At 30.7% G+C, this 23761-nt stretch overlaps 1 protein-coding gene across 2 annotated transcripts in view; it reads left to right on the forward strand.

Moving 5' to 3' along the window:
* The window catches only part of LOC107442611 (glutamate receptor 1), a 258314-nt gene that overhangs the window by 187537 nt on the left and 47016 nt on the right, over nucleotides 1-23761 (forward strand). For both annotated transcript variants that reach the window (XM_071188106.1, XM_071188105.1), the window contains exons 10-11: nucleotides 6443-6798; nucleotides 15770-15968. In XM_071188106.1, coding sequence (XP_071044207.1) covers nucleotides 6443-6798; nucleotides 15770-15968 — 555 coding nt within the window. The remainder of the gene's footprint in view (nucleotides 1-6442; nucleotides 6799-15769; nucleotides 15969-23761) is intronic.

Raw genomic sequence — 23761 nt, forward strand, 5'->3', positions numbered from 1 at the left:
TTTTTTTTTTTTTTAATATAAATTGTTGTTTGTTATTTCTTTACTTTTTATATCCCCCCCCCTTTTTTTTTCTTATGTCTATAATTTTTCTTTGTTTTATCTTCATTTTGAACTTATCTAATGAGTTCTGTTTACTTGCAGCTTAAGCGCAATAAATGAAACTTATTGTTTTTCTTAACTTTCTTCGTGTTTTCTCGTATTTCTTTGCTTATTATATATATATATATATTCAAAAACAACACACCAACACACCCTTCAAAAATAACACCGGTGGCTGACGCGAACTAAATGGAATGTCCAGTGTCAGCCACCTATTTCCGACGCGGCGCTCGATGTGTTAATAGATAAATATCTAGTCCCATAGATTCGCTATTTCAAAGCCAGCTTAAAACACAAGCGAGCTCTTGGGTAAAGAATTGGAACAATATCGAGATGATGTTTGTAGTTACATTAAGACCCTTTGTCGTTGAATAACGAGAAAATTAAAGGAAATTTTTATGTCAGACAAACTATAAAAATCAGATCAACGCTTAATGCGGCTTTAAAACTAATTGTTGCAGAAGTTTAAAGCTTATTCACAGAAAACAAAAATTAAAATAGCTACTTAAAAACTACTAGAAGAAAATTATGTTTTTCAAATCTAATATATTTGTTATATTTTATTATTAAAATATTTAATTTTATACTATATTTTCCAAAATTACATAGAAGTTATAAAAGCGAGAACATTTCTCTACAAATATTTTATTTATTTATTTTTTAAAGATCTTAAATGTAATTAAAGTAGGATAAATTTCAGCATTGTAATAATATCTCTAATTTTATACCAATACAAAATTATATTTTTTGTAAAAAATTTTTAAGAATTCACAACATAAGAAAGCCTGCATTAAAATAACGTGGATTTATCCTTCCTAAAGAGTCTATTCGAAGTAACTTTATATAAATACTTATATTGAGTTTATTAGAAATCGAGGAACTTCGAGTCACGGTATTAACTACTTGCTAACTACATCAAGCATATTGTTCACAATTTTTTCGTTATTAAAGAATTAAATTTTCAAAATTACTTAGGAGTACTTAAACAAGAATATTTTTCAGCAAGCTATTTATTTACTTTTTGAAGATCTTATTTATTATTAAAATGTCATAAGTTGTAAAAAAAAACATTAATTTCGAGGCAAAAGACTAGTATTTATTTAAAAATTTTAGACAAATTCACAAGATATGCATATCTGAAATAAAAATAACGTGTTTTTATCCTTAACCCTTTCTAAGGCCGTAGTAAGTTTACTAACCACCACTTTTTAATGTCCATGGGAAACTTTTTTACCACTTTTAATTTAGGTTTCTATTTGTCAATAACTTCAGCTTTATTGAAGTGCGTTTGAATAAAATTGTTAACTATTTGATAGTTTAAAAAAAATGCATAACAGTTATAAAATACATAATTCCTTTGGTGGCATGTATAAAATTTATTTTGAAAATAACAAAAAATAAAAGTCAATCAGTTCCTAATAGGTCATGGTATATATACTTACCACCAAGAAAATGACATTAAAATTTAGATTAATTTTTCATAAGCTAAATTAGTTTTCTTTTTTTTGCATATCAATTACTATTCTTATGTCAATTTCAATTCCAGAAATACTTTAATTTACCTTTACTAGAAATAAATGACCCATTAAAGTGTTAAGGAGTTTATTCCGAGTAACTTTATATATTCAAATAGAGCTTTTCAGAGTGAGTTAAGTTCTTCTTCTTGTTCATTTACGTCGCACTAGAGGTGCACAATGGGCTATTGGCGACGGTCTGTGAAACATCCCTGAGGATGATCCAAAGACACGCCATCACAATTTTGATACTCTGCAGAGGGGATGGCACCCCCGCTTCGGTAGCCCGTGGTAGAACAGTTTAACGAGGACCAATACCGCACACCCACGGTCCCTACGCAGGCTAATCCAAGCGGTAACCCGCCGCACATTGACCGTAGCCAGTGATGCTTGACTTCGGTGATCTGCTGGGAACCGTGTCTTAATGATCAGTCCACTGCGGGACTTTACAAATTTAGGGGAACTACGAATCACAACCAGAAATACTTAAGAAACATTCTACTTTTTCAAACCTATATTAAATGTTATTCTGTATTATTAAAAAGCTAAACTTTCAAAACTACGTTAGGATGAAAACGAGAATATTTTTTCAAAAATATCTTTATTTATTTATTTATTAAAGTTATTTAATGTTAATAAAATGTGAGAAGCTTTAGCACTCTACAAATAACTTTAATTTTTTATTAAAAAAAATAATATTCATTGTAAGTAGTTTCAAAAAATTCGCAATATATGTAAATCGGAAATAAAAATAAAGTGATTTTATACGCCTTAAAGAGTCTATTCCAAGTAACTTTATATATTTAAATAGAGTTTATCAGAAATAAGGGAACTTCGAGTCACGTCTTGAAAGGAAATGACTGAGAATATGCAGACAGAATACTTTAAGAAGAAAAGATACTAACAGTAGAAACTTGGCGGATGCAGTTCATAAGCATGCCAGGCAAATCCTGCGAATTCAGCCGATTGGTCAATCGCCCTCATCTGACTTAGTATTCAAAAAGGTTTTTTGCCATTTTAGAAAGAAAAAAAATCTTTACAGGACGCTTGTATTCACACTGAATGTAAAATTGACCTTTCCATTATGCTAAAATCTAGTGATTACTTATTTATCTGAATTTAAACTTAGAAGTAAAAAAAAGAAGAAAAAAAGCATTTGAAAAAGAGTGACGAAATAAAAAATAAGGACAAATAAATATCGTTGAAATTTGTTTACGCCTTAAGTGTTTTGAAAAATGCTTTTTATTTCTATTTATTTTTAAATTAAGGCATATATTTTTACATCTTATTCCAATACACATTATGATTAATATCTTTAAAATACACTCATGATAATGTTTAATTACTTGTAAGGAATGGTATAGTAGTAAAACAATTTTGCTTGCATATTACGTTTCAGTTTATTATTAGTTTCGTATTTTTATTTTTTATAAAGCATATTATTAAACATAGTATGTAACTAAACAACTGAGCTAGGGCTGAGTTCATGACTCTAACAGTGTTCAATTCCATAGCCTTTTAATGTTGAACCCATTTCAAAAGACAAGGTAATTCTTAGATCAAGTATTTGGATAAACTAGTCTTCGGGGAGGAGTTTTTGATGGAACGAACACGCATTTGCGTTACATGGCGAGAAAAAACACGGAAATCTGATTTCTAACCCATGATCTACCATTGAGGATACCGCTCTGTGGTCGGTGAGATCCGGGGTCAGAATTCGTATCAATCAGCCACCGCAGGGACTCGAACCTGAGTACCACATAGGGAGGTGAACACTCCATCCCCTGTGTCTCCGTGGCTGTTTATTATAAGTTTCATGTTATTCATCTTAGAAATTAAAAATAATAGCTTAAACCTTTGAGCTATTTTCTTAGGTATACAATTATAAGAATTTGTATAGCACGATTTTAAAATAATTTTTACAACTAGTTAAACTGCTTGAGGAACATAAATGTTTGCATTTCTCCGAAATGACCTTTAATTGTTCAATCGATATAGTCTAAAAAAAATTATCCTTTTGAAAAACTAAATCATCGGAAAAAAAAAAACAGTTTTAGTGGCTAACGGATTCTGATGATTGAACTAACGAATCAAACGATAGGAGGGAAGCAGATATTAGTAATAGCACCGATTGAGTTGGAAGGACTAAACTTAAAGAGACAGCATATCCCTCTAAAAGGCTGTAAAATGAAGATGAACAGAAATTTGCATTTAAAATTTGTATTAAAATTTCCAAAGTGGATTGAAACCATGAGTTACTTATTACCACAAAAAATATTAATAGTTTTCATAGTAAAAAAAATATTGTGAAAGTATTTGTCCTGATAATTTAGTAGAAATATGCTTAACCCTTTGATACAGAATATTTTTAAACATAATTTTCCTACTTTTCTTAAAATTAATTTAGGTCAAAATGAATAAAACAAAAATTATTATACCAAGTATTTTAATAATTTATGGTTATGAAATACCAGTTTCTTTCTCTGCATTAAAAGTAAATTCTTCCAAACACGGCTCACTCCGGATTTATAATTTTTCAAATTTGCACATTTTTGGAGTTATTTGGAATTGAGAGAAACCATAATTCGTCTCTGAATTTTTTTTAATTTGCAAAATCAATTATAAATCAATTTTTGAATATAAATGAAAGTATTTTTTTACAAACCAATTTTGTTGATATTTCATACCCTCCAACTTATGAAGATTTTGAAAATAATTCTTTCTAGTGGTAGCGAACCAAAGTAGAAATTTTTAAAGAAAATGGATCTCTCATAAAACTTTTTTCAGAACTTAAGAATCTAGCCATATGACCTGCACTTTTATAAGTAATAGTGGAAAAGTTACGCTAAAATTAATTTTTTTTAAATATTAAGACATTAATTTTGCTACCGTCGGAAAAGAAGATTTCTGAAACTACGGAAATTCCGTAGCAGTTGGAGGGTAGGATATTTTATATTTTTGTACAAATATAATTACGATAATCAAACAGAGGTTTTTAGTAACTAATAGACTGTATTTTATAATTAAATGACACCAAAATATATTTCTGCTTGTAAATAGAGCATCAGGAAAACAATGCATAAGTGGGACACTTCAGTCAGATCTGCGTCAAAGGGTTAAGCAATTGAGTGGAAGCCAGAAGTTAAAAAAGAAGTGAAGCTAAGTGGAGCAATAGTACTGGATATAGTGAAGTCAATGCTGGATACTGGTATACTGGTACATGGTTGGTTAATATTGCCCTTAAACAGGTTGTAAGATGAAGAAGAACAGAAGTTTGCAACTAAACTTCGTAATAAAAGTTTAACAGAAGATTGGATCATACACACGTTGAGCACCGCGTCAGTCATCGGTGGCTGACACTGGACTTTCCATTTAGGCAGCGTCAAATATCGGTGGCTGACACTAAAATTATATTTAGGCAGCGTCAACCACCGGTGGCTGACACTGAAATTACATTTAGGCTGCGGCTTCCACCGCTTGCTGACACAGACCTTTCACATAGGCCATGAAAAACAGCTAACTGACAGAGTATAGCATGATATAGAACTATAAAATTCACACTATTTTATGTAATTGCAGAAAATGTAGTCAACATTTCCCTAAAGAAGTTATTTTATCGACAAAGAGTTCTGTTATAGATTGGGGGTGCCATACACAAAGATGCCAACTTGCTCCGGGCAACAGATATATATTTTAAAGTGGTAGTTTATCATTTGTGATTCTTGGTTTAATAAATTCAATTTGGTAGATTTTTATCCACCACTGTTTCTAAATAATTCGTAGGCTTATATAATCCACCACTTTAAAGAACTTAGTTCATGCTATACCGTTTAAAAAGCAAGGAAAATAGTCACATATTTGCAAATTTTACTTTGTTCTTTTTTACCGTTTTTTGTAATTATTTTGGCGTGTCCGGAGCAGTTGGCATCTCTGCATACATATTCAGAGATACCATCTTGCTCCGGACAGCTAATATATATTTTAAAGTGGTAGTTTATCAATTGTGATTCTTAGTTTAATGAATTCAATATAGTAAATTTTTTATATACCACTATTTCTACATAATTCGTAGGCTTATATAATTGAGCACTTTTGTCAAATATGTCATGATGAACCATCTAAAAAAATAGCAAAATCCCCTAAATATTTGCAAATTTAGTTCGTAGTTATTTACCGTGGGCGGATGGGCAAGCCATGTAAAAGTAGAGTGGCATTCAACGTGTTAAATAATTTATTGCCTTTGAAAATATAAATAGTATTCATAATAAAATGTTCTCTAGTGATACTGTTTTTCCTTATAATCTATCAGAAAAAAGCTTAATATAATATCATACCTCCCAACTTTTAATCCCTTCCATTATCATTTTTCACAGTGGTACTAAAATGAAATTAAAACTTCAATTTTAAGCAAACAAATTCGTTGTATTTGAGCAAACTTAAGTTGACAACCATGATAGTGTGGTGATAGGTTCGACGCTCATCGTAAAATCAAGTTTATTTCATATTGTTATCTGTTTGTCTTTAATCAATTGTGTTTTTACTTATTTTTGAAGTGAACTGAAATAAGAGTTCTGACGTCATCATATTAGAATTGTATAAATACCAGCACGCACATGACAGCCTGTCAGTATTTCTCTCATCACCTGCTGTGATGATGCTTCTTGTAAATCAAACCAACTTGTATATAAATGTAAATATNTGATGCATACTTTGCTACCACTTTAAATATGAAAATAAAATCTTCCGGAAAATCCGGAAGAGTTGGCAGGTATGTAATATTGCAAAATCCTTGCCATGCTAAAATTTACAATATTTGTATTTCTTTATAGGAAGCCGATATTGCCATAGCCCCGTTGACTATCACGTCAGCCAGGGAAAGGGTTATTGACTTCACGAAGCCGTTCATGTCTCTTGGAATCAGCATCATGATCAAGAAGCCTATGAAAAAGAAACCTGGAGTCTTTTCCTTCATGAACCCTCTGTCCGAAGAAATTTGGATGTGCATTATTTTTGCTTATGTTGGAGTCTCTGTAGTTCTCTTCCTAGTGAGTCGATTTTCACCACAAGAGTGGAGATATGAAGAACACTTTATGGGGGCTAATACTTCAAATGACTTCTCTCTTTACAATAGCTTGTGGTTCTCTCTAGGAGCCTTTATGCAACAAGGCTGTGATATTTGTCCAAGGTAGGTGGTTTTTAATTTTACTACAGAAGTAACATAGCCTACGTCGATTAGATAGTTTAGTCAATGCTCCTTAAGTCCAAAGTAAAATCAAATCAGTAGCGAGTCAAGTCAAACCTCAAGTAGCAATTTACGATGTAGGTGGGAACAAGATACAGGAGAATGCCGATTAACTGGACTCTGAAATAAGGCTGATACGGATGGAAAATGTGGATAATTGGGTAGTTTAAAAAAACGGCTATAAGAATGTTTTTAAGTGGCTACCCTTTTTACTTTTTTAGGCTTAGGATTGGCCATTGTAGGTTCATATTACAAATGGCGTTTTGAAAAGTTTATTAGAAACATGTTCCCATATACGAAACTACTAACCTACCGCATGGAAACTGGGCCGGACAAACGTGAGGCACTTTTCAAGATCCCAAAGTGATAAAGTAAACCATTTTACAGATGTTTTAAAAATTAAGAGGCATTTTTGCCAAAAACAAAATTTTTTTTTTGAAGAAGGTGGAAAAAACACGTGGTCCCTTGATGATCCAGATAATTGGGTAATCGGTAAATCGGCTTTCGGGTAATCTGCGCTCTACTGTATGTAGATAACTTTGCACTTAAAGATAGTTTCATGGATAAACTGCGAAACTTTATCTTTTTTACTGAAAAAGTAATAATGGCTGAATCTGGAACCTGGATCTGGGGATAGAGCGTTCGCTTCCAATGAGGGGAACCATCAGTCTAACTTGCCATCAGTCTAAACGTGGGCAGTTTTCATGGTTTTCCTCTCCATGTAACTCAAATGCGGGTTGGTTCCATCAAAAAGTCCCCCACGAAGGCAAATTTCTCCCGATATTTGATCTAGGAGTTCCCTTGTCTTCTGGATAAGGTTCAAAACTACAATGGAGTTGAAATTAGTAGCTTTAAACCCAAAATTTGGTCAGCTGTTCAACGACGGTTGCAAAATAAAAATAGAATGGCTGCATCTAATCGACATAGGCTGCGTTAACAATATTTACTGAGTAATAACAGAACCGAATTTTTACGGAAATTTATTATATTTTTCATTTACTACTTTTACCAAAAAATAGTTTATTAATTGAAATGGTGCATATCTTGAAAATTTTAATTTAAAGATATCAGATGTATCTAATCGACATAGGCTAATTGAAAAAGCAAAGGATTCCATTAGTAGAGAAGTATCCTAAATATTTTCCTTTTTTCTTCTATTCAAATTTTCAGTAAATGTTTTTTTTTATAGAAAGTTTCACTAAACAACTGTAAGATTATATAANGACAGTTTTATGGCTATACTGAATAATGACTGAATCTGGAGCCGTGGTGGATAGAGCGTTCGCCTTCCAATGAGATGAACCGGCTTTGAATACCAGCAATTGCTGGTCGATATGAATCTTACACCCAGCTCACAACGACTAAAGTGCTGACGTAAAAATATCCTCAGAGGCAGACGGATCAAGAGCTATAGTGTCCTTGCCATCAGATTAAACGTGAGAAGTTTTCATGGTTTTTTCTCTCCATGTAACTCAAATGCGGGTTAGTTCCATCAAAAAATCCTCTACGAAGCCAAATATCTTCCGATATTTGATCCAGGAGTTCCCTTTTCTTCTCGATAGGGTTCAAAACTGCAATGGAGTTGAACATTAGTAGCTGTAAACCCAAAATTTGGTCAGCTGTTCAACGACGGTTGTAAAGTAAAAATAGAATGGCTGAATCTAATCGACATAGGCTGCGTTAACAATATTTACTAAGTAATAACAGAACCGAAATTTCATGGAAATTTATTATATTTTTTATTTACTATTTTTACCAAAAAATGGTTTATTAATTGAAATGGTGCATATCTTGAAAATTTTAATTTAAAGATATCAGATGTATCTAATCGACATAGGCTAATTGAGAAAGCAAAGGATTCCATTAGTAGAGAAGTATCCTATATATTTTCCTTTTTTCTTCTATTCAAATTTTCAGTAAATGTTTTTTTTTATAGAAAGTTTCACTAAACAACTGTAAGATTATATAAACTAAAAATGCATGACCTCGATAAGGTCATGCATTTACGTATAAGTGTGTTTAAAATTTAACTGTATGTTACACTTAAGTGTTTTTAATTGCATTTATTGCATTTGATTTATTGAAGGATTAGCTTATATTCTGAGGCATTTTTATTGAAATAGTTTCTAAGTTGAAAATGATCAAATTAAATTGATCTTTTTTTTCAACTCCTCTCTGAAAAAATAAAACTTATTTGGTATTAAACATTAAGTATTTCCGTCAATTTTTATAAATAACGATGGATTTAATAACATTAGATAAGTTTCAAGAAATTTTTTACCACTCACCTATTCACATGAGCCTGGTGTTGACAAAAGCTCATTTATTCTTTAAAAAAAAATAATGTTAAAAGAAATAAATCTGAATTAACCTATGTATTATTCAAAATAAGGATTAATAAGCCTTTTTGGAAAATATTAAAACACTAGTCCCCCTCTCAAACAGTGCCGCTGTAACAGCAAAATAAAAATGGGATACAAATCTTTTAAAGAAAGATGCCTCTAGAGAGATCTGTTTGATGAAAAAAATTCTTATGCCTGCGTCTCTTATAATTGCGTCTGTTTTAACGAATATTTCAAAGATTGCGAAAATAATTACTAAGCTGGAAAAAAAAGATGCATCTAAGCTAGTTTTTAAAATTCAAATTAAAATCCATTGTTATTTGAAAACTCTATGAAGAATTATTTGATAAATCTAAGACATTCTGTTACTAAGGTATGAAAACTACAGCTATGACAATAATCGGCTGAGATGTTAAAAAAAAGGGTCATTGAAATGAGTTTTGTCGACAGTGTAGCATAATCTGTTTTTTCTACCAATAAAATAAGAAAAGATATCTTAGTGTACACCAACTTCAGATTTTCAAAATTATATTTTACCGTTATACAGAAGTTTTGATATAATACTTATAGTAGTTTTTATCCAAAATAAGGATTAAATATAATTTATTCTGTCCTAAGTCAGTATTTTGATACACATAACTGAAGTCTTTTAAATATTTAAAATATAATGAATATCTTCAACTATTAAAGCATATTTAAAAAAAAATATATTAATAAGTGCGAGTTATCTTTTGTAAATACATGGATACACTTTTTATGAAAATGAAAGAAGAGATGTTTAAAAAATTACGTTAGGCAACCATTTTTACTTATTTTGAATTAAGCGAGAAATTGTTTACCCCAAAGATCAGAAGTTTTGGAGCAAAATACTTAATTTTGAAATAAATATTCTAATGAATAGATAGAGGGTCATGAATTTGAGATGTGCACTATCCCTTAAAAGTATATTCTCATATCTGTAAAATTTATTTAAATTCAGGCATCTCGGTAACGTTAATTCCAAATCCAGTGTGTCATTCGAATATTAAAAATTAATAGTAGCAATATATTATATCATGTTTAGACGTTTGGGGGGATTTGACTGTATATTCCAACAAAATAATGATATATTTCAAGCATGGTATTCTGCAAAACAGAGATGTTTTCCCCATCGTATAAACTTTTATGTTGATAATGTAAAAAATATGTTCTCAATGCAATCATAATATTTAAAACAGTTAAAAAGGAATGGCTTACATAGAAGAAAATAATACTGTAGAAAATTTGAGGCAATTACAAAAAAATTAAAAAAGATTTGCTCTCAAAATAGTTAAAAATTCAATTGCGCTCTAAGACATTATAACCATTACCAGACAAAATAAAATTTTGATAAATAAAGTTATTAAGCCCTTACTGAAAATCGTAAATATACCACCGAAATGTATACATATATATTTATATAACCAAGCAGAAATAAAACAATGTTTTGAGTTTATCGTTTGTAAACAGTAATAAAATCATTCCTGCAAAGTTTAAATCAATTGGATCAATTTGAAATAAGTGGTAATAAAACTATAACTGGACTGTAAATATAAGCAAACTTTTGCTGGCAATAAACCAATCATAAAAAATGTACTTAACTCAAGCAGAAAATGCTGTTTGCAAAAAGAGAAATTGAAGAATAATTTTTAGAAGAAAATTGCATTTTTTTAACAAGATATTTTCAAGTAAGATTAAAAGCTTAAATGATTTTTTTCCTAAAACTCCAACTAAAAAAATTAAAGCCTAATCACATTGGATTTTCTTATTTATATTTTTAAATTATTCAATCAATTCAGATTACTTCCCCGAAAATTGGATGAAGAACTTTCTTAGCTAATTTTAAGCAGCTTATTGTCTTAAAAGTTTTTGAAGCATCAAACTCAGACGCTTGTTTTGACGCTCAATTTTTCTTGCTACAAAAATGAGAAATATTTTTTTTCCTTATATTAACGAAAAATGTAAATAAACTTTTATAAGTAAAAAAATTATAAGAAAATCTCACAAGTTTAAACGAACAAATATATTCCTATCGTATTTTTTTATATTGCATATTTGAAGATTTAGCCTAAAGCAATATTAGGTGTTGTCAGACCACAAAAATAGAATTTTAAACCTCAGATTTATATTTTTAATTATAAATGTTTGGAAAGAAAATGACTTTAAACAATGGCAAATTCTTGAAAAAATAATTAGTGTTTTAATAAATCCACTGCAACTGAAACTGTAAGTAACAAAGTTTTTCATTATTTTATTAAGATTTAAAGAACTGNTTTTTAATGATATTAGAACTTTAAAATAATGATATTAATTAATTCACTTACTGATTCATGAATATGCGTTATAATTATTTTAGTGAATGTTTACTACATTCTCTGCTTTCTTTAAAAAATCATTGACATTTTATTTTTTAAATATGTAATAAATATTTTAATTTTAAATTTTTTTAGTTCTTTTTAAATTAAAGCCTTAATTTTAACAAAATAATATTTTTTCAAAATTATTTTCCGAATCTTGATTATAATTTTACCTGTGGGAACTCAGGCATGTTTTAGCAATGGTATTTATATTGGGTTATTGTATGTACCAGAATTTTGCAATATGATTATGAAGTATGCTTGAAATTTATTGTTTCTATGTATACAGCAAAATATATATTCTTTCTATGTTTTGTGTAATTTTTATATGCTTCGAATGTTTATTCTTTGCAAAGTTAAAATTATAACATTACAAAAATCATTTCTTTCTTCAAGAATTCATAATGAATAATATCTGTTTTTAAATTGATTCCAGTTTTTAATATTCAGCATAGAGCTGAAATTTATTTATACGTTGAGCGCCAAGTTAAATATGAAAACAGTGTCATAGGCCATGGTATATAGTCGAAATGGAGTTTATGCACTAAGATTGCTATTGAATACCAATAAAGAAAGAAATCCCTTGTGTCTAAGCATAATTGCTTTTTTTTAAATGGCACTCAGCAATATAAATGATATGAAAATAAATAATAAACTCATAGCTCATCATTGATTTATTGACTATTAGTAGCGTATGAATTTTTTTATAAGCAATGATTTTATCATGATTTTTTCTGTAAAATGTAATAATTCATACTCCTAAAATTAAGATGCTATAAGATGCTTTTGCTATAAGATTTATATACTCATTTAATTTTATGATTGAAATACTTGTTAAATTCTATGATTTAAATACTCATTTATTCATTTGCAGCTATCAATGCTGTTTATATATACTATGATTAAGTGATTTCAGAAATACTCCTTTAAATACTTAGTTTATTTATTTGCAGCTAACGTGATCAGAAGTTAATCCTTTTGTAAAAGTTTAAAGTGTTTGCACATTATTGTAGCTCTTAATTTATGTGGAAATTTTATTTATGTTATTTATTTTTATATTGAGATAAAAATTTATAATCTTCTAGTTAAGAAGTATATTTGTTTTTATGAATTATGTAAAAAAAAAGAAAGAAAATATATTACTATCAATTATTGTACATAATATAAATATATATATATATACATAGACATAATTTAGAATTTCTGCGTCAATCCGAATTATTCATTTTTGAAAAACTCTAATTTTGCTGAAATTACCACCTTAGATCTCTTTAGGAAAAGAAAAAAATTAATTTTCGAAACATATTTCAAACAAATTAGGTTAAAATATTATTTCTAAGTAATATTTCGAAGTAACTGAAAATTAATGTCTTGATATAACTTAGATTTATAAAATTTTGATCTTGTTCAACTTTTATTTTTATTTCTCAAGTCCTGATTTGTATCAACTGACTGTAAGACAGTCAATGTTGATTAAAAATTTAAATCGCCTTACCTCGTTTAGATTGTTTTATTGACTCACGGAGTGTGATTCTATGTACTTCAGATTTCGGTGCTCTGTTGGACCTTTACACTTTTTGTTATTATCTAGGCATAAAATATTGTTAAGGAATTAATACAAAAATATGTGGGAATATTAATAAAATTTATTTTAGAAATGAAAAAATGATAGTTATTTTCAAATTCTTTTTTCAACACCTAATGGACCGTGGTAAACATACTTCCCATTAAAAAACATTCGCATTTAAATTAAATCCCTCATTAAAATTACGTCATTAAAATTTAAATTAATTTCCTCTAATAAGCTAAAGAGCTTTTTTTCCTTCATCAATTTCAACTTGAAAAATATTTTAAAATACCATAATTATAAATTCAAAAAAATAAAAGATTAAATTAATCCCATTAAAGGATTTAAGGGATTAAAATAATACTGGATTCAGACAATATTCTGCATATTGACGACGAATTTCAATAATGGACTCACGTAAAAAATTATTCCTTTATAAAAGCTGTGATATGTTTACATTTAAACTAAATGAACATTATCTTCCCCTTTAACACGTTCACGCCGGGTGTTGCGCCCGAAAGAGTGACGGAAAAGAGAAAATACTGGTAGAAGAACTATTTCAATATTAGATAATATTCGGGAGGAGTTAATTTATTCTCAACAATAACAATTCACTTTATGGAAATTTATCACCGCGAAGAAGCAATTCAATGTAAAAATTGTATCCGTTAAAAACAATTGGTAGTTATGGATTTTTATTATTCCCGGAAAAAGAACTAAAAAATGAAATTTATTTGCTACCAGCTTTTACTCCGGTGCGCCGCCCGATGAGACAATCTAGCGTGACCCACCGGTGGGTCACCCCGGCGTGAACGTGTTAAACTAACAAAAAAGAATGTGCACATAGTATCTTAAATGTATATATGTTTTAACTACAAATATTTTAAGATGAATACAAATTATTTCTTTAAGCGAAATAAATGTGAATAATGAAAGGATGTTAATTTCACTATTAAACTTTTTTTTAATAACAATATCAATAATTACCTATTAAAGCCTTAATTTTTTAATTACAATGATATAGAAACTGATATATCATAGGAATGATAGTGTAATAATGTGTGTATTAAGCAATCATACATTATGTAAGCTACCTCTTCTTAATCGGTTAACGCCCAGCGTCATATATTTAGGACAGTTCCTTTTTTCCAAGACATTCAATGTGATAGGAAACTTTTTTCAGAATTTTCATTTATTTGCGTGAATTAAAAGGTTCTCAGATACCAAAATGATTTAGTTATTTCTGACTAGATCTAGAATTAAAAGGAGCAAGTACTTTTTGATCTATCAAAGACTTTTTGAATGCCCTTACAGTAGAAAAACCAATTAATTTCGATAATATATTATACCACCTTTTCCATAATGTCACTTCTTGTATCATTTCAATATATGAAGTCGGGACAAAACGGGTTAAGCAATTATGTCTAATGTAGTAAGTAATTATGTAATATGGAGTAAATATATGTTATAATAAGTAATTTCGTATTATGTTAGCTACTGCTTTGCCGGCAATGCATATGCTGGTATGAATGCAAATTTCAAAGTATGGCCCAGTCAAGTAGAAGAACATATAGCATAAAGTATAGAAAGATTTCGCTAAGATATAGCCAAGGTAAAGGAGGGATTCGATCCCGCAACCTCCAAACTACAAAGCGTTTGGTGGGTAAGATCAAAAGGCCAGGGAGGCCATCATCTCCTACATCAGAAAGCCTCCACACCGTTTTTTATAAGCAGTCTGCATAGATTTTTTAAAAAGTGAACCAGTGGTTCGCACGAAACCAAATTCTATTTTAAAATTAATCGAGAGAAAAATGGTATATATATTTGAGAATTGAATCTTTGGTGGTAGACAAGTAAACAAGACAAACCAATTACAGAGATGCCATTTTTCTCCGCTTTGCGAAATAGTATTTTCTATCGGTAACGAAATTTAAGATATTTTTAGTTTAGTATTTTTAATTTTAATTAATTTTTCTACTGCTAAATATTAAAAATTATAAGAATCATATTACATGCAATCTAAAAGCATTATTTATTTGGTTAGGGTTTTTAAAAGTAGGCGTAAGTATGCTTATTTTACAAGTTATAATATTTAATTCGCTGGCATTAAAATTTCTCCAGATTGTGGAGCAGTTGGCGTCCTTGCAATTATATTCATAAATTCAAAAAATATTTAGACGTATATTTGCTATCACCTTCTTATTTTTGCTAGATTTTCCCCTAAAGGGCTCTTTCGTAAACTGGTTTTCCAACCAACTGGCATTTCACTCCGCTGATTAAACCGTACCGAAATTCCAATCTTAATCTTGCAGTACTGCATCACATTTTCAAAATGAGAAAGCAAACTAATTCCATAACACAGAGTTAAATACAAAAAAAAATGCCAATCCTTTAACTAAAAATTTAAATTTCCGTGAAAACGCATGTAAGTTTACTGCTATTCTATTTTTCGATGTTTTTTATTTTTTTTTTCTTTGAAATAAAAAAAAAATCTAACGATGTGTAAATCAAGCTGTCAATGAATAGAGCAAAATATTATTCCAAAATTGATATTTGAATTTTCTAAAAAACATCAAATGCGTTGCAGTCTTTGGTAAATCAAGTCACCACAGTAATTGATTCATTTTCAGGTCTATTTCTGGACGTATTGTTGGAAGTGTGTGGTGGTTTTTCACACTCATCATCATATCTTCATATACAGCGAATTTAGCAGCTTTCTTGACAGTAGAAAGGATGGTAACGCCTATAAACTCAGCAGATGATCTTGCCAAGCAGACAGAGGTTGAATATGGGACTCTCATGTTTTCATCAACACAAGAATTTTTCAGGGTAAGGCAATATTTGCTTGATTGAGAAATTAGCTTTATTTATGTAAAAAAAGATATTTTTTAAGTTTTGCTGAAAGTATTAATTGCACCGGTGAAAGTGCTATTCACTTTTTCTGTCTTCTTTTGTATGAGGGTTTTTTTACAGATCATAAATATTCCGGAAGGCTGATTTAAAATATGCAATCGTTTTAACCTACAAGCTAGAGGTTTTATGTTCGCTTATAGTATATAGTACGAACCAGGAAATTTTAAAATTCACTTGAATCCCCACTGTTCTAGTACATTGGACTTTATGTTAGGAGGAGGGTGATAATACATTTCAGCTTATGATGCAATATGTTAAAGTCACANATATATATATATATATATATATATATATATATATATATATATATATATATATATATATATATATATATATATATATTCACAGGCTAATCTACTCCACTCTGACTTGTGAAAAAAAAATATTTTAAAATAATTGGCTAAGTTAAAATTAGTTTTCGTCTAGTAAACTTAACTTTAAATTATTTTTTCACCACAACATATAAAACTTACAAAACCTAACTTAAAATGCACTTTCGTTATATTCATCTTCTGGTGAGAGCTTAAGGGAAATGGTGAAAATTTTCCTTATTGTGAAAGTTTTACTTTTAAATTCGTTACCAATTTATACATTTTTGCTTGAGCAGCTGGCAACCCTATAGACCAACTATAAACCCATGTGTTCTTTATCCCTAAACCCATGTGTTCTATAAACCCATGTGTTCCATGCGTTCTTTTGTAAATTTGTCCATTCCGACAAAAAAATAAATGAAATTACACTGCCATTTTCAAAAGAAATGTGTCGCTTTCGAAACAAAACGGTTTTGAAATCACCACACTTGGATTAACCCCTTGGGGACGGGTGATTCAAAAAAGCAGTCGTACAAAATCAGAATCAAGTTGTAATTAAGTAAAAAACTGTAACTTAAATGTAGTCGTTGCTAATTTGACAGACTTACTTTGCTTTTACTTTAATTATTGTTAGTTTAATCATATATATAATCAATGTTAATTCAGACTATAACTAAATAGTTTTATTTTGAACAAAGTAATGGTGAATTAAAAAAATTAAACAATTATAACTCCGCCCACAAATAAACTGCTAAAGAAATACTTTGCTTACCAGTTTTATCTTTTTACCCTGATTGATGCAGTTTTATGCTGTCACGCATTTGTGTCAGTCGGCGCGAAAGGGTTAAGTAAGATTAAGTTCTTGTAGTTCTTGCAGCCAAAAGTTTAATTTTTAGTGTTATCATAAACTGGAGGACTAGTAAAGTTTTATGCCAACAGTGGCTTTCGAGCTAAATGTGATAATTTTGCATTTCAAAAGTTGCTGTACCTGGAAAGTTCGGAGAGCAATGCTTTGGAGCTGAGTTCAGGCCTGAAAGTGAGACGAAAAAGAGAAAACACTAGTAGTAGGACTATTTCAATTATAGATAATTCTCGGGATGTCTTTTCGTAACACTAAACAATTTATACTATTATTTTTTTCTTCGTGGGAAGAAGAAATTCAGTATATAAATTGCATCCGTCAAAAAATTGGTAGTTACGGATATTTTATTTTCCCAAAAAAAGCTAAAAATTAAATTTACTTTCTACCAGTTTTTGCTCTTTTCCGTCTGATATATACGGACTTTCGGCCCCAGTTGCTACAAACACCTTTTTAATACAATTGTCATAAAACATACAAGATCTCTTCCCCCAGCATTACGAGTGTATTGTCTTAGGAGATCTTAATTCAAAAACTAAAATTTGGAGCTGCACCAAAAATATCACCCCCGGCAAAAACCTCCTAAAACTAGTCAAAAAATATAACCTTACGGTATACGCGCCAGGGGAGCCGACTTATATGCCAATGAGCATTAGTAACACGCATGATATCCTAATAACAAACTCGAGCAATCCATTTACTATTAATGTTCTATACGAACAAATCAATGCCTCTGGGGGTACCGATCCAGGAGTTTCCTTGTCTTCTGGATTGGTTCAAAATTACAAGGCTACGGCGTTGAACATTTGTAGTCGTAAACCCAAAAATTGGGTCGACTGTTCAACGGCGGTCATAAAATAAAATAAAATAATGTTCTATACGAACTAAGCAGTGATCATCTCCCTATTTGCGCCACTGCTATGTTTAATTAACAGGATAAAATCAGAATTAAAACAAATACTGAATGGCTCTCATATGTAAACAGTCTCACAAAAAGATCTAACCATTCAAATGAACTTAGCACGGATATGGATATTGAGAACGACATCACAAATTTAACCAAGAACATTGATGACACCTATAATGGTGAGTCCTATAAAATGGAAATAAGAAATGATTATTATAAGCTCCTACATCATATTAAATATCTCATCAAATGCGAAAGGTTTTTCAAAGGACTACAGACCCTAACATCAAAACCCAAGTAACTAGTTATACTAAGCTTATCAAAAAAGAAATCACTGATTTTAAAAAGGAGACTTGGGACGATAAGGTCGAGAATCTTAGTACACAAGACAAAACTGCCAGGAATATGGTACAGGCTCTTAAAAGTTCCAAAACTACTACTAAGTCACTCCTAGGTCGTAAGGTTGAGACATACTCAGACATCGATAACAGCGAAATTTTCGCAGATACCATGGGAACCCAATTTTCCATTAATAGCGAACCCAGCACTATCACTACTGAGTAGAATATTATAGAAGTACCTATAGTGGTACCTATAGTGAGTATGGTTCGTTCACCCGTAGCTGGCACTTGGCTCCGCCTTCCTCATGTGGTATCTGATGATACTATTTCGCTATTTTGGGTAGAAGGATGTGAACAAGTATGCTATTTGGCGATCGCATGACAAAAATATTTATTTCGCAATCTTCATGTGCATATTTTGAACATGTGCATTTTATTTCATAAACTTGACTATATTTCACTCTTTTTATTGAATAGTTTGTTCTTTTTGAGATATTTTGCAGGGGAAAAGTTTTTAAATATAAATTAGCTAGAATAACGAAAGGTATAATAGCTGATGATAAAGTGAAGTAAGTGACTGAAAAAGAATTCCCTATATGTGTTTGGCCATCACCTTCTACATCGGAAAGCCTCCACACGGTTTCTTATAAGTAGTCTGCGCAGACTGTTTAAAAAGTGAACAGTTTGAGAACATGAAACCAAATTCTATTTAAAAAGTGACTGAGAGGAATTTGTCATATATATTTGACAATTGAATCTGTAGTGGTAGACAAGTAAATAAGACAAACTAATCATAATCAAAATTTTAAAAAATTTTTAGACATATATTTGCTACCACTTCCTTATTTTTACTAGATTTTCTATTAAAGGGCTCTTTCTTAAACTGGTTTGCCTTCATAGTGGTCTGATAGGACTACCTATAAAAAGCCGTGTGGAGGCTTTGCGCGCATTAGAGGTTATCTCGATTACAAGCGGGGGAATGTTTTTCCTCTTACTCCCCCACGCTAAAATGAACTCCACGTCCGAGGATGTGGAGTCAAGTGCCAACTCCTGGTGAACGAACTGTATATCAGCTCGCATACCCCAATTAATGATATTGAGCCTATTACCGCTGATGAGCTTTATAGGATCATCGATAAATTCCATAACAATAAAGCACCAGGGACGGACAAAATCAATAATGTTATGATTAAATACCTCCCCCCAAATATTATTGAGCAACTTAAAAATATCCTTAATTCACGCCTGAATAAATGCTACTTCCCTCATCAATGGAAACGTGCCCAGATTGTGCTATTCCCTAAGCAAGGCAAAAATCTTTTAAAAACCGGCAGCTATTGGCCCATCAGTCTGTTAAAGACCTTTTCAAAAATTTACGAAAGGACTATGCTTAATAGACTTAAACCCTACCTTACTTTCCTGCCGAATGAACAGTTTGATTTTCGTGATAGTCTTTCGACCACAGAACAACTGGTTCCTATAGTTGAGGAAGTATCTAAGAGCTTCCATAAAAATGAGACTACTGCTCTCCTGATGTTAGACGTGGCCAAAGTTTTGACCGCGTCTGGTATCAGGGCCGCATTTGCAAATTAATCAACTATAAAATTCCAAACAACCTGATATTACTAATTAATAGTTACTTAAGTAACAGAACCTTTCATATAAAAGTTAATGACTCCATATCCTCAGTCAGATCCATGCATGCTTGAGTCCCTCAGGGCTCAATACTGGGCTCAACCCTCTATCTCATTTACTCAGGTGACTTCCCGAATTTTAATGACAAGGATAATATTTGTACAGCGTATTATGCAGATGATACTGCGATACTCAGTAAATCACTTAACCCCAATTACGCTATTAATAACTTAAGACAAATCATCCCAAATATCTAGGAATGGTGTGCAAATTGAAAATCTCCTTTAACCCCTTGGGGACGGGTGATTCATGAAAGCATTCCTACAAAATCGGAATCAGTATGCAAATAAATAAGAAACGGTAGCTTAAATACGAGCGTTGCTAGTTTCACAGACTTACTTTGCCTTGAATTTAATTATTGTTAGATAAATCATATACATAATCAATATAAGTTCAAAGTATAACTAAATAATTTTATTTTGAAGTAAGTAGTGGTGAATTAAATAAATCAAACAATTGTAACCCCGCCCACAAATAAACTGCTAAAGAATTACTTTGATTACCAGTTTCATCTTTTTACCCTGGTTGATACTGTTTTATGCTGTCACGTATTTGTGACAGTCGGCGCGAAAGGGTTAATGCCAGCAAATCCTCTTTGCTTGTTATGAGAAAGTCTGAAAAGAAGAAAATTAAAAATAGTGATCTTCTTCTATTCAATTAATTGATTCCAGTGGTTAACAAAGCCACCTACTTAGGTGTAACCCTCACTCATTATATGAATTGGAATTCCCATATCTTGAGAATATTTACAAAAGCTAAAGGTGCTTTCTACTCCCTCAAACCAATTCTTAATCATAACTCAAAATTAGCCCTAAAAACAAAATGGACCTTATACCTGCAATGTATTAGACCAATAATTAGTTATGCTGCTCCTGCTTGGAGTGCCATAAAGGCCACTTAAAAACGTAAACTCGAGAGCATCCAAAATAAAATGATCAGAAGACTCACGGGCACTCCCCGTATACTTAGGATGAGTGATATCAGAAAATACTTAAACATTACTTCTATGGAAGAACATATGGTTATTTCATGTGTTTCCTTTTTCAAAGACGCAATAAGCTGCACAACTTGCAATTGCAATCAAATTTTTGACTTTGAGCTACTCAGCGATAACATAAACTACAGTCCGGCAACGGTGTTTTTTCTCTCTGACAGGCGTTCTGTCCAAACGTCTCACCAATTAATTATTAAATTTTTCACCACTTTTAAATCAAGGTACCTGTCTGTGCACCAATGAATCCCGCAAGGGGGGTGGCGAGGCAGGCAGGAGCTGAGGTTTTACTTCTCCGAATTTCTTTTTTTTATGTAAATAGTACTATATATATCCTTCTCTTTGCTTTATTATCTCACTGTGCATTTTTATTATATACCCCTCTGATTTGAGCATCGGCTACGCTTTATATAATACCACTTAGATTAATGAGTTAGGGTCCCTGACGGGGCCGAGACTTAGATAACCACCTCACATAGGCATAGATATAGGCTGCTACAATTATAACAGCCACCCCATAGACTGCTGAACTCAAACTGTTTTTTATTTTAACTTTTTGTAATATTTCATGATGCATGGGATATGGGCCTTCTGCGGGGCCCAGGTGCCCAGTTTTTGTAAATAAAGTGAATTAAGTAAAGACTGTTTCATTGACTTCGACAGTAGAATACCTCTCCACTGTCTCCCTATAGAGTTGTGTAAGATGGAAAAACTGCTAACAAAGCCATTCTAGACAAAACTATCATGGCTCGTATGGTAGTTAAAAAGTTTAAAAAAGTACGATAAAAGTTGTTGGGGAAAAAAAATTTTATTTCTTAATAAATGCATAATCACCACTACACTTTATACTTTTAAATAAATATATCTTGGGAAAAAATCGAGGTTTTGGAATTTTTAATTTTAATGCCAATGCTAATATAGAGGTGATTGTTTCTTTTTTTAAATTTTTTTTACAAATTTGCGTTTTTTTTTTAAATTTTTATAAAAATATAGGAACTCTGTATCAGCCTAGTGAGGACAAAAACTTTTAAAAAATGTAACAAAATAAGAATTCTAAAAAACAAACAAACCAGGAGACTAAAATCAATATACATCTCAGCACAAATGAAGTACGAAAATCAAATTTAAAGGAAAAGAAAATATTTGACATTCTCAAAATAATGATTAGTAAGGTTTTTATGGCAAAACTGTCTACACTAACTCCCAACCTTCCTTAATTATAGTCCATATGATAATCATAATCTAATCATAATCTAATTATGATAATCATAATCTAATCACTTTGCGATCATTGACCAAAATTTTTCCACTAAAGATTAAATGCACGACTGACTTCAATTCTTCGATTTTTCAGTCTTCAATTTTTCTTCAACTGACAATTACTTTACATTTTTTCTCTAAGATTTAAAAGTGAACGAAAAAAAACTGAAAACTTATAAACCACAATATCGTATTTAACACGTTCACGCCCGGGTGACCCACCGGTGGGTCACGCTAAATTGTCTCATCTTGTCAGCGCATCGGAGTAACAATAAATTTCCTTTTTTAATATTTTCCGGGAATAATAAAAATCCATAACTACCAACTGTTTTTAACAGATGCAATTTTGATATTGAATTGCTTCTTCGCCGTGATAAATTTCCTTACAGTGAATTGTTATTGTTGAGAAAAGATTAACTCCACCCGAATATTATCTAATATTGAAATAGTTCTTCTACCAGTATTCTCTCTTTTCCCGTACCAATATATTCACTTTTCCTGGCGTGAGCATAGAGTTGAAATACTATATCAACTTTATGGGCGTGAGAGGGTAAAAATAATTAAAAAAATTTATGGTTCATGAGCATTTTTTTTAAAACTTCTGCTTACATGAAACTTGGTTAGCTTTCAATTTCTACACATGCTTAAATATCTAACAGCTTATTTGTTACTCCTGTTGTATTTTTCTGTTGTACTTATTTTTATATTTAATAATAAATGATTTAAATATCTTGTTTCATTAATTTAAGTATTTAAAACCATAAAGTAACGAAGAATTTCAAAAACTACCATCGTCTGAATTCAAAAGAAGTATAAATATATCTATAATTTAGACACTGTTCTTAGAAAATCTAAAAGGTTACACTTTAAGATAAAAATAAACTATAACAAAGATAAATATTTCCTGTTAGATTTTCAAAACTCTTCCCATAAATCTAAAAATATATAAAAAGTAAATAAAGTTCTGACAAGTCTTACTTACCGAAGATAATTTAAAATAGCTTTGATGACTTCAAAGAAAAAGAAAACTGTCTCATGTTTTGAAGAAAAGAATGTTATTTAACAGCCATTTTACTTAAAGGATATTTTCGGAGGAACTTATTAACAATCTTTATTTTCTACGAATTTTGACGATGCAAAAAATATTGCTATCAAGTGCTCTTTAGGTAGCAAAGAATAAGAATATTTCATTTTTTTATTTACATCTGTTAACCACGGGTTTTAAAAGTAATAAGAAAAATTTTGAAATGTTCAACTAAAACCTTAACTACAAAAACCTTTTTCATGAATATAGCTTCCTTTATCTAGATATTATATATTATACGTTTTCCGTTTAGTGTATATA

Source organism: Parasteatoda tepidariorum, chromosome X2 (genome assembly GCF_043381705.1).
Source record: "Parasteatoda tepidariorum isolate YZ-2023 chromosome X2, CAS_Ptep_4.0, whole genome shotgun sequence".
Taxonomy (NCBI): domain Eukaryota; kingdom Metazoa; phylum Arthropoda; class Arachnida; order Araneae; family Theridiidae; genus Parasteatoda; species Parasteatoda tepidariorum.